The following is an 11,698-nucleotide window of genomic DNA, read 5'->3' as shown; positions in this document are numbered from 1 at the left end:
CCCACGTCCCACAGTACACTGTATGTATGTACAGTCCTTATTGTGTGGGTTGTATGTATGCATTAGGTATATAGTGTAGGTGTGGCAAGCAGTGGGCTACACCTACACCGTTACACATGCCAGGAGGCGACGTTGAGAAGCGAAGCCGAACCACTTCGCTGGTACAAAAAAGTAAAAATGTAGGTATATATACTTACTAGTAAGCATAACCGGCAGAAACATCCAATTAACAATAAGAATTTAAAAAATCTATCGAACTAATATATAATTACCAACATACTAACGACCAGAGAGAAACATTTGCTAATAATGACACAAAAAAAAATTTATTAAATCTGAATATATACGACATATACGTACATAGTTCCATAAATTTCGTGGTAGAAGAAACCGAAAACTTTATAATAATGACTTTGTAATTTCTTAGGTATAAAAGCATCATTATAAATTTGTTCCTTGTTGTCGTCCATTTATGGTCGAGCATGGGACACGGACATGATTATTACGAAATACTTCGTGTAAGCGAGACAGCGGATCAGAAGGAAATTAGAAGAGCCTTCAAAAAATTAGCGGTGATCGAACATCCTGACAAAAATAATGTACGTGAAAGTGCAAGTCTCTTATCAACCTGTTAAATAACGTAAGTCGAGGGTTTCACTACGTATATCTTATATGTACCTTGCATCTGTAACTTTTTACACAACGATCAACGCATTTTATATAACTTGACGTATCTTGTGTTGATAGCCTAGCATCCGCAACGTTGTTAATGAAATAATCATATAATTGAAAATGGGAGTACTTCTTTATGGGACTTATTTGCTTGGAAATGTGGATAATAATGTTTACCTGTTATAGAACAATCCGGAAGCTTATGAAAAGTTTATTCGATTGACGAGGGCCTATGAGACTTTGAAAGATCCAATTTTAAGAAAACAATACGACAGCCATGGAGAGGAGGGGGTTGACAGTGCGAATAAGAAAGGAACATACCATTCTTGGAGTTATTACGCGAATAACTTTGGAATATACGACGATGATCCTTGGATCGTTACGCTTGATGAAAGTGATTATTGTAAGTACATACTCTCTATGTACTGTGAGAGTTTCTTTGATCCTTGTAAATTAGATTTACAAATCTAACGTGTATATTAGGGTAGTTCTTACTTACTCTTGGTAAACAATTTTTTCAAGATTTTCTTTGGGACACCCTCCAGAATAGTTGCAAATAATAAAAAAAAATACGCGCTGTCAGAAAACTGAGTAATAGTGTATTACATAGCTATGCAAAATTTGAAGTAAATCGGTTGAATACTTTTTCAATAATCGTGAGTAACATGTTTGAAAATCGTGATTTCAAGAAAAATGCATTTGAATACCTCACTTCTGATGTCTATATCTTCAATATTTTTGCGAATTTCGGTCTCAAATTTTCAGGAAACATTCATGACATATCAAACACTGAAAATAAGGAATTTTTTTTATCTTTTTGGGCTGTTAAATAATTATTTAAATGTTTAAGGGCCCAGGGGCCCGTTTTCCCGTTATCCGATCGGGCTCAAACTTTACACAGATCTTTCTTTTATTATTTGGAACTATTCTGCAGGGTGCCCCGAAGAAAATTCAAAAGTCGAAAATAACAGCCACCTTAGTGTATATTATGTCCGTTATAGTTGAAAGCGTTACTTATACCGAGAAAGTATGGCTGGTAAATTTCTACTCTCCGCTGTGCGGTCATTGTCATCAACTTGCTCCAATTTGGAAAAAAATTGCGCAAGAACTTGACGGGGCGGTAAGAATGGCAGCTGTAAATTGCGAAGACGAATGGCGTCTGTGTCGTCAGATTGGTATAAGATCTTATCCTACTTTGATGCACCACCCAAAGGTATGTAAAACTAATTAAAACAACTATGTAAAAGTTCTTGTTATCAGGCACTGAAATATTCGTTCTTTTGTTACAGAATTCGAGGCACGGCGGAGAATATAGCGGGGAAAGGACGTACACGGCTATTATGAGCTTCATTTTAAGCAAGTTGGAGATTGATATTTATGAGATAGAAGAGTCTTTGGAGGATTTTATTTCTCGCGGTACCGAAGGAACAAAGAAACCTATGCTAATATTTGTTTGCGGTGCAGAGCGTCATTGTTTTACGTCCACTGAGCGATTAAAAGTCGCCGCGATCTTTGTAACCACTTTATCCATTTCTCAAATATTTTTTTCTCCTTCATTCATTATTGTGTTATTGTGCTGTTGTCTATCGTATCTAGAATTAATATTGCTTGAGATTCTAATCTGTTCACAATCTGTTGCAGGAAAATATGATAGATGTAAGAATATGTTATTGCGGCCAAGAGAAAAGATGCGGGAATGCGATTTCTGACGATACCAATGCAGTTTATCTGTCCGTGTCTCCGTTTACGAACAATTCGTGGCATGTGGTTTCGTTCGAAAACATGGAAGAAACAGGTGTATTGATAGAAAAAGTAATGGGACATTTACCGGAACCTTGCGACCTCGACGCTATCGAATTTCAAGCAAGTATCATTATAATTATATGTAATATAATATAATGTATACGTAAACACATGACATACGTACGTACAATGCAGTTACCGACATTTACGTTCGCTTCTTACAGAATATTAAAAAATACTTGATGAAAGAGGAATCATCCGAATCCGGTTGGCTCGTATATTTTCACATCGGTCCCGTAGCTGACTCGGATCCAATATTGAAACGACTCCCTGGTGTTATCGATACTATGAAATTGGGTAAGATATCATTCACGGACTTGAGTTTTTTTCCGTACAACAAATACCAATGAACGATCCAAATTTTTCAGGTAAAATTAACTGTGGCAGATACTCGCACGTTTGCAGCACCCTGGGCGTAAATCGTTATCCAATGTGGGGCATCGTTAAGCCAGGAGGAGCATTCGAACTGTATCACGGAAAGAACACTTTTAACGATATCGTTAAATTTTTATACAGTAGCGTTAAGGCAGTAAATGTCTGGGCATTAACCGCTGAACAAGTGACGTCCATACTGGAAGGAAAGAATGGCGGTAGGATATAGATTTGAAACCCGAGTTAGCTAGGGATCTACGTATTTACCTTACCTTTATGCTTGCTTCCTTTGATTCGCATGGCTTCGGGGAACTCTTCCTTTACTTCCTCTAAACTATATTCACGAATTCTTACGGGAATGTTCACCAAACTAATGTCCGCTGTGCATAATAATCTGTCTAATTTTTTAACACATTATTTCTCTTCGCAGCGAATGATGTATGGTTTCTCGACTGGTACGCGCCGTGGTGCCCTCCTTGTGTGCAATTTTTAAAGGAGGTTCGAAAAGCATCGATGGAATTTGACGAGTCTATCGTTCGCTTTGGTACTGTTGACTGTACCGTACATTCTGCGGTTTGTCGTCGATACAATATTCGTTCGTATCCAACTGCGATGCTTATAAATGGTACCAACATTTATCAATTTTCGATGCAAAAGACAGCTATGAATATCATTCAGTTTGTCAATGAAGCACGAAATCCCGTAGGTGAGAGAATTATCGTAGTCGTTGAATATTCCGAGATCATATTATGGTGTTCGTTTAGAAAAAGTAATGACGCTTCTTGTAAATTTTACATTCGACGCAGTCGTGCGGCTCTCGTTGAGAAATTTCGAAGAGCGACTCGGCGAGAGAAGATTCAAGAGTAGCGTATGTAAATTCATCTGGGTAGTCGAGTATTTCGCGACATGGTGTGCATCCTGCCAACGACTTACGCCCGAATGGATCGCAATTGCAAACTCTCTGGCCGTGCTTCCATTTGTAAAGGTAGCCAACGTAGATTGCGAAACGGAGTCCATTCTATGTTCTACCCAAGGGATACGTAGCTATCCAACAATAAGGATCTATTTAAGGGAGAAACATGACTCGACTGTGTTTGAGTAAGTATATTTACTCGTACAAGTCAGTCATATGTACAGAGTAGGTATTTACTAACCTGACCAGCAATTTCCATTTCTAGTTCTTACAACGGCCAACGTGATTCAGTCTCGATATTAACATGGATTACTCAGTTCTTTCCACGAAAAGTGCAAGAGTTGGATCCGTCGATTTTCCAGAGAAAAGTATTAAGCGATCAGAATGTATGGATCGTTGTTTTCTTCGTTCCATGGTGCGAACGTAGCCATAAATTGCAACCCCAGTTTGCTATCGCTGCTCAAGTAAGCATATGTACTTATTTACAGATACTAAACTTATCGTTTCGTCAATTATCACAGTAGCATTCTTTCTTACGGTTTTCTTTCTTCAGCTGCTAAAGAAAACCATACAGTTCGGCCGGTTTAATTGCGACACTTACGTTGCCGAGTGCATTAAGGCTGGCATCAAGCAGCATCCAAAGTTAATGATATACGATTCCCGATTCAGAAAAAAGAAGCTTGCTGATGGTTTTCAAATTAATGGAACCACAGCGGGAGACATAAAACGCAACGTTTTAGATTTTACTGCGCGTGTCAGTCGTGATGAATTGTAGTATGCATACGATATGTATACATATGTACTAACGTGATGTATTTACCACGTGCGACTGTAGTTATGTACATACATGTGTCAATTTAGCATGATACACACACAAGTACTTTCATGTCCATTCGTACGCGTGTGAGTATAAATGCACGTGCGGTAAAACTTTTGATATGCACACTGAGATCGTACCATTTCACTTGATCGGTCGAACTTTCTACCTGCATCAAACGAAATGATAATAATAATAATAATAATAATAATAATAATCATAATAGTCGGAATAATTTTACAATATTCCTTGCAGTTTTTTAAGATCGACTTTTATATTTGATGAAATAAATGGTGTTTTGAACCGAATAAAACTTGATGTGTGCGTCGTTATGTGGTCTCTTGGTAACGAGATGAGAAATTAACATTGAATATTGCCTTCGATCGGTAAGAAGCAACTAAAATCTCAGACCGTTTTACAGTTATGTTTATCCTTAATTCCTTACCACTTGTATGACACTGATAAGTCATAGCATTTGTTTTTCTGCTTTCCGAAACAAACAATGACTGTTTTGCATCTACACGTGTACACTAGGGTGGCTCTTATTTTCGACTTTTACATTTTCTTCGTGGCACCCCCCAGAATAGTTGCAAATAATAAAAAATGGTTTTCCAAAAATTTCCGAAAAACTAAAAAAAAATTTATTTTTCAAATTTTGAAAGTTTAAATCCTTCTCGAACACCATTTATTTATAAAAGCGAAGAAAAAATTGTAATTTTTATTTTCGAGGGCTATTTTTTAAACATTTAAGGCGGAGCATATACCGAAATATGCCAAAGATAAAAAAAAATCCATATTTTCAATGCTTGATATGTTATGAAAGTTTCCTGAAAATTGGGGACCGAAATTCACAAAAATGTCCTGATCCGGATCTACAAATTTTGTTTGACATATTTTTTTTATTTAATCAATAACTTGGAGGGTATTATATAAAATCGACTTTGTGAGCTGTTAAATAATTATTTAAATGTTCAAGGGCCCAGGGGCACCTTTTCCCGTTATCCGATCGGGCTCAAACTTTACAGAGATTTTTTTTATTATTTGGAACTATTCTTGGAGGTGCCGCGAAGAAAGTGTTGAAAAAAATTTCACGAAAAGTAAATAAGAGACACCCTAGTGTACACCTTTAGATGATACTGACGTATACATATTACATATATTTATGTAGTACGTAGAAAAGGCACGTTATATATTTTGTCCTTCTAAAATATATTGTATAAAATAAAATGATACAAGTGGGATGTGCATTTGTTACAAAGAAAAATGTTGTATTAAATATCTTTTGCGTAAAATAGTCTAAGAATAGATTTACACGATATCGTACTTGATACTTGAATCAGCCTTGTTGAAAGCTTGCTCCGGCAAAGCGGCTCTGTCTCTGTCTCTGTCACAATAGTATAAACACAATATGGCGCGTAGAGGGTGACAAAACGCGTAACAGACATGGCTCGTGGACAAGACTGATTTATGCAACTACCTAGTACTGTTTGAGGGGAAACCGCTTTTCCTTTTCGAGTAGAAGTGTGATTCCAGGCTGTGTTTTTGAATACAAAGAAATTTATAGTCACAAGTGTTGCGTATCGTGGTACCGCGAGTCGCGTTCTCCTTTCTTCCCTTCCTACCGATATTCCCCGTGGTGTTCCCTTCGGGCGTGTATTCTTCTATGTATGAAAACATAGGACCACGTGTGAATCATAATATTAAGAATCATTTACACATCTCATTATTGTTACTCATAATACTTTGTTACGAGACAGAAGAGAGAGAATGAATCGGAATCCATTTCCTCTTAATTTAAATATCACATAGAAACGCGTTACGCGAAGGCAGTGCTGATAAAAGGCAACGTGATTCCTCGCAATCCAATTACTTTTCAATGAAAGCATCAAATCACTTACAACTTATCGCTAATATTCTCCAGTTCGTTCGTAACATTATGCAGGTATTTCCATTCTTTCTCCTGTCTTTCCTATTCACGATTTTCATGCATTCTCGTCTCTCTCCTACTGACGCCTCGGTATAATATACCTATCGTCGTTAACAAAACAAATCGTACGAAACGATTTAAGGCTGACAAGACTTTTAAAATTTATCAGCACTTTATCATTTCCCGAGGGCTGCTAATTTTTTTGTCCCTTTATAGAAGCTATCGAAAATGATGGAGAGACAGAGAAACGACTGCGGGATAACATAAATGAAAATTAATTCACTCGGCATAGAGGTATTGTTTTTGTTTTGTCGGGCACTCGGTTAGGTACTCGGGTGGCTATTTAAGTAGGTAATCGGATCGTGCGTATGCAATCTCTCGTTACTCTCTTCTTCTCTCAAGTGTTCCCCTTCTTACCAAGTTTTGTGAAATGAACAACTATCGACAAGCTTTGCGTGTGCAACTTGAAGGACGAAATATTGATCATAGTTCGACGATAGAACAACAACGACGACGCCGATAAAAATTAATATTAACAACAACAATAACAATCATATTTAAACAACCGAATACTCCCGTGTACGTGTGATGTTATTCTACTGTTGTTGCAATTATTTGAATTAACGCGCTTAAATGGAATTTCAGTATGTTATTCTCAATATTTTCATACCAGCTTAAACTTATGCGCACGTAACAGATCACGCCTACGAATTTCATTCGACATACATACATGTATATCCTTCCATTATCGCGTCAAGTGCTTATTTAGCATTGTTTTCTGTCACAAGGTTAAGAGAGATAGGATGTATGTGTGTGTGTGTATGTGTAGTTTGGTAGCATTTAAAAGAGAAATCCAAGTGTTTGTTTGTCGGAAGGGAAAGACCCCATGAAAGATGATAAATCAAAGATTAAATAGTCTGCTTCTTCCCTTCTTGTTCTTTTTGATTTACCAAACAAATAGATGACCAAAAGCGACATATAGCAATTTGATAACGTAACATATTTAAAGATGTCGTATATAATCCCGATCATTTCAGAAGGAATAAACGTTGGTCGACGGGTCGTGTTTTGTGTCGTTCCGTTCACTATATAATTAATAAATTCAGATGGCCGCATAAAATGAGCGGCAAATAAATATCAGACGTATCGGCGAATTGATGTTTATAAAATGTTAATAATATAGAAATTGCAATCACAAATTATATGTCTCGCTTGGATGGTGGTACCAAGTGATCCGGTAATTGTGCAGGAAGGTCGTGGCCTTGGAGTTTAACGGAAATTAAATGCATCGCCAAGGCAAATTCATCCGAGTCCAGGAATCCATCCCCATCGATGTCGGATAGATTCCAAATTTTCCCAAGCACGCTGTTTGGTAATTTAGATTTCATCATTTCCGACTTGGCCGCTGAAAGTGCATTATAATAGTTGCATATGGTTAGTGTCATCTTGAGTAATAAAAACTAGAAAGTATCATCATGAAGAAAGAAAGAAAGAAAAAAGTATTCCCCATAATTGAATTTAGAAGAGAAACGCGTATGATTGTACGATAATAGATTACCTGCACCCGTAATTTTTCCATCACATGGATCGAGTTCATTGAAGGTCGTGTCGTATTTATGTCTCTTTTTGTTGACGATCCATTCTGGTTCTCCGGCTCCAGCATCGATACCTTCTCCCCGTTTATACCCGAACGGACTTACTTGATCTTCTACTCCTTCAAACGCGCCTCCTATCATTGTCGTTGACATAATATACAATGCGTCATTTCATTTGAACATCTATCACACTTTCGTGTAGGAAAGCTATCTTTTGCAAACACGCTCGTTAAATGTTAAAGGGTAGAGTGTAAATTACTTTTATAAAAGTTGGCATTCTTTTTCCGAAAGAGTAAAAGTAACAGTAACAGTACTTTGAACGATATAGTGCTCACTTTTGTCTAAAGTTTCAGTGCGCGCAATTGAAATTATTGCGACTAATGAAATGATTTCTGTGAAACGTTAATCTACGATGACGTTCAGTTATACGAGTTTGTAGAGCGAGTAGTAATACATATAAATAGAATGTCCGTGCACTTGGTTGTTGGGTTCTATAAAAATGGTCGTATCTTTCCTAGAAGATTATAAGTAAATAGAGAAAGGCACCTTTGACGAGCGACTCTGACGCTGTACCGATTTCTTCGTGTGGTATCATGGCCATGAGTTTCGCGATATCATCGGCCAGCATTTTATCGACCACCTCCAATAATTTCGGCTTCAACGTGTTGAATTTAGTAAAATCGTGATGCGCTAAGCATTCCTGCATCTTCTTCAAATCTGGGAAGTCGCCAGGTGAGATTTGCCGTTCTCTTTGTATTTGATCGTAAATTTGACCGAGATTTTTTATGAGCTCCTTTTTTTTCGCATCTTTGCCGAACACACTAGGCATATCCTTTCTTAAGGCGCTGATTATATAAGCGTGTACCTATGAACCAGCCAACATGCGATTGAACGTTATCGATTCTGGATCGTGGACGATATCCGTGAATGTATGAATGAGTACATGATCTATATTGATCCATGAGCGATAAAACACGATCGCTGATAGGCCGATTTTTCTCTTTGCTTACCTTTGCTAACCGTGCACGTTTAATCAGATCATTCAGCTTTCTAAGTGCTGTATTTCTTGGCAACGATTGCATATCCTTGAACAAATCATGTTCCTCGTCTTCGAATAATCTGTAAAAGATTTAAAAAAAGGTAACAGATACACTCCTATCGCGCTGATATCTGGCAAACACATTTAAGGGTCTTGTGCAATCACTGGAATTATTATAGGTTTACCCTAGGCGAGAAAAATTCTCTGCATACAGGATAATTGTATGCACAAAGGTAAAGAGAACTTGCCTTTTATTTACATCGTATCTCAGGGGCTGGTCCCAAAATGATCCAATGTATACCCTTGCTACTTCAGGTGTTTGTAAAACTTTCCCGAGAGACCACATCAACGCGCCGTACACTCTCATAAGTTGCTGATGATCGATCATATCGGCTTTATTCAGAACTATCCTAATTTTGTCATCGTGACCACGTAGCGCTTCTATAGATCTCCTAAATTCATCGGAAATGTCAAGTTTATGGGCGTCGAATAGTAATATAATTCTGTCAACTCGTTCGGCGAACCATTCCAAAACACCGGTGAAATCATAGCCTCTGTCAACCTAACGTAAACAAATGCAGCGGCTCGTCAACTACAGAAAAAAAAAAAAAAGAAGGCGAAACATATTTCAAATGGTGCCTACCCTTTGCTTCTCGCCGGATAAGATACCCGGCGTATCGACGATGGATATTCCTTTCAAGACTGGAGATGCTACCATAGAACATTGGAATCTATTAAGGAACGCGTTACCAAATTTGGAAAGTGGACGAAACTGTTTATTGGGATCGACGACTAAAGCATTCCCAGGTATCACGCCCTCTTTCTCTTCGTACATAACTGTAATGAAGCGATCTGTTGTTGGTTCAGGGCCGATTCTTATGCCAGGAAAGTCCCGTTCTAGCAAATACTTGATGAAAGTAGTTTTGCCGGTAGAGTATTGGCCCACCAAAAGGATCATAGGCTTGGCGTCAAAGTCCGGATCATCGAGTTGCGGGGAATGAAAGTCGTGGAACTGATAATGCTGTTCCAGGGGTAGCAATTTCGACTTGTATATCTTTTTAAGACCTTCCGTGACATTTTCAAAGAGGTCTTGTCTGCTGCTGTCTTCCCGGCCTAGCCAACTGAACATCTCGCGTTACGATCAATGGATAATCCTGTGGACAAATTAGAAATATAATTCGTGAAAAGAAAATCATTGCTTCGACGGAGCTGCGTGATTTTCCTTGATTTTCGTTTCAACTTGACCATTTGACACGCGGCGCGGCGCGACGATTAAAAGAGGCTAGGATGACGTAGACGCGCCACGAATTATGTACTGTCGTTTCGTTTCGCACCCGATAGCTTCGCAATCTTACAATTAGACCGTAGACGCGTTTTTTAACGAATGAACAGTTTTAGAAGAGAACATTCTATACCACGCATTTTATTGGTGAATCAGTGATAGGGGGGATAAACGATTAAACAGGCGAATGGAAAACATAGTGGAGAAGGAATGAGAATTTTAAAGGCCAGAATAGAAGGAAACTAACCTCTTTTCTTGAATCCAGTGGAAGAAAAAGAGAATGGTGGGTGCGCGATCGGGCGCTATCATATATCATACAGTAGGATTGACAGCGCATGCAACTTTTGCTGACACGTGAAACGGTAACGTTACTTCACACGGGATTCGACAAATTATTATTTCATTTCCCGATACAGTTGAATCGCGGTAGGCAAGAGGCGTTATCTTCGGTTATCCTCGGTTATCCTGGTTATCCGGCAGGTCCGCTGGTCCGCTACTGGTTACTGGTTACTGTGGTTAGCGATCGATTTCTCGATCTGTTCCACTGCTCAGTCGTGTGGATCACAAGTGATCACAAGAGACGAACGCAATCGCTTAACGGACCACGTCGCTGATCGCGGATAAGCTTGCACTGATACGACTGCGCATCTCGACTCTCGACTCTGCTCCTACCTCGCCTCCACTCCCCTCACCCACCCACCAACACAATTACCTCCTCCTTCGTCCCTTCGTTAAACGTCACTTCGCCACTTGGCCGTTTTCTCTGGATCGTGTAATACTACTTATTGTTAGTCGCCACGGTGTACATTCACGTACTATCGCCATTGGTTTTCCTTCTCGGTAAACAGTTAAATACAGCGGACCAACCACGAAAAGCCTGCAACACAGGCTGTGAAAACAGTTCCGCGGTTCTACATACAGACATATATATATATATGGGTTTGACAAAAATTCGAATGGTTTGGATCTGTAGCGAACGGTACGGACAAAGGCGAGGGTAATTGTATTCTATATTGTGCGTCGAGGGCAATTAGATGCTGACGGCTAGGATAAGGGCACAGAATATAAAGTGGTTACACTCTTAAGGGGGAACACCACTGTGACGGCCGAAAGAGTAAGCCATTTTTAAGAATTTTTTTCAGGAATAATTTACAGTTTTCATAGAAAATTTTTATTACCTTTAGTATGCTATCTTAAGAGACTATACAAAAAAAAATAGAAAAACATCCATAAATTTTAATGTATTAATTAATCTTTTAGATCCCCCCACGTGAGCTG

The 11,698-nt window shown here is 38.5% G+C and overlaps 2 protein-coding genes across 2 annotated transcripts; one reads left to right on the top strand and one right to left on the bottom strand.

Annotated features, from left to right (window-relative positions):
- Positions 1-80: 80 nt before the first annotated feature.
- On the top strand, positions 81-4,673 carry LOC143368258 (dnaJ homolog subfamily C member 10-like). Its single transcript, XM_076810801.1, has 12 exons — positions 81-179; positions 428-599; positions 859-1,075; positions 1,674-1,885; positions 1,962-2,186; positions 2,314-2,535; positions 2,640-2,772; positions 2,844-3,065; positions 3,278-3,553; positions 3,654-3,945; positions 4,026-4,224; positions 4,314-4,673. Coding segments are annotated over exons 1-12 (2,394 nt in total). The 5' UTR covers positions 81-177; the 3' UTR covers positions 4,536-4,673.
- A 2,975-nt stretch (positions 4,674-7,648) lies between these two features.
- On the bottom strand, positions 7,649-11,020 carry LOC143368260 (EH domain-containing protein 3-like). Its single transcript, XM_076810803.1, has 7 exons — positions 10,668-11,020; positions 9,782-10,292; positions 9,387-9,700; positions 9,110-9,218; positions 8,646-8,964; positions 8,063-8,233; positions 7,649-7,909 (listed from the first exon to the last, which is right to left on the bottom strand). Exons 2-7 carry the CDS (start codon positions 10,265-10,267, stop codon positions 7,704-7,706), a joined length of 1,605 nt encoding a protein of 534 aa, XP_076666918.1. The 5' UTR covers positions 10,268-10,292; positions 10,668-11,020; the 3' UTR covers positions 7,649-7,703.
- Positions 11,021-11,698: the final 678 nt, after the last annotated feature.

The sequence above is a fragment of the Andrena cerasifolii genome, chromosome 4, assembly GCF_050908995.1.
Source record: "Andrena cerasifolii isolate SP2316 chromosome 4, iyAndCera1_principal, whole genome shotgun sequence".
Taxonomy (NCBI): Eukaryota; Metazoa; Arthropoda; class Insecta; order Hymenoptera; family Andrenidae; genus Andrena; species Andrena cerasifolii.
The sequence above is the reverse complement of the archived record's forward strand: the minus strand, read 5'-3'. Positions and strand labels throughout refer to the sequence as shown.

Excerpts from the sequence above, each read along its gene's own strand:
- LOC143368258 (XM_076810801.1), top strand. Across the intron at positions 2,536-2,639 it reads TCGACGCTATCGAATTTCAA|AATATTAAAAAATACTTGAT; the intron begins GCAAGTATCATT and ends CGCTTCTTACAG. Across the intron at positions 3,946-4,025 it reads CATGACTCGACTGTGTTTGA|TTCTTACAACGGCCAACGTG; the intron begins GTAAGTATATTT and ends TTCCATTTCTAG.
- LOC143368260 (XM_076810803.1), bottom strand. The coding sequence starts at position 10,267 with ATGTTCAGTTGGCTAGGCCGGGAAGACAGCAGCAGACAAGACCTCTTT. Across the intron at positions 9,701-9,781 it reads TATCCGGCGAGAAGCAAAGG|GTTGACAGAGGCTATGATTT; the intron begins GTAGGCACCATT and ends TGTTTACGTTAG. Across the intron at positions 8,234-8,645 it reads GTCAGAGTCGCTCGTCAAAG|GAGGCGCGTTTGAAGGAGTA; the intron begins GTGCCTTTCTCT and ends CGACAATGATAG.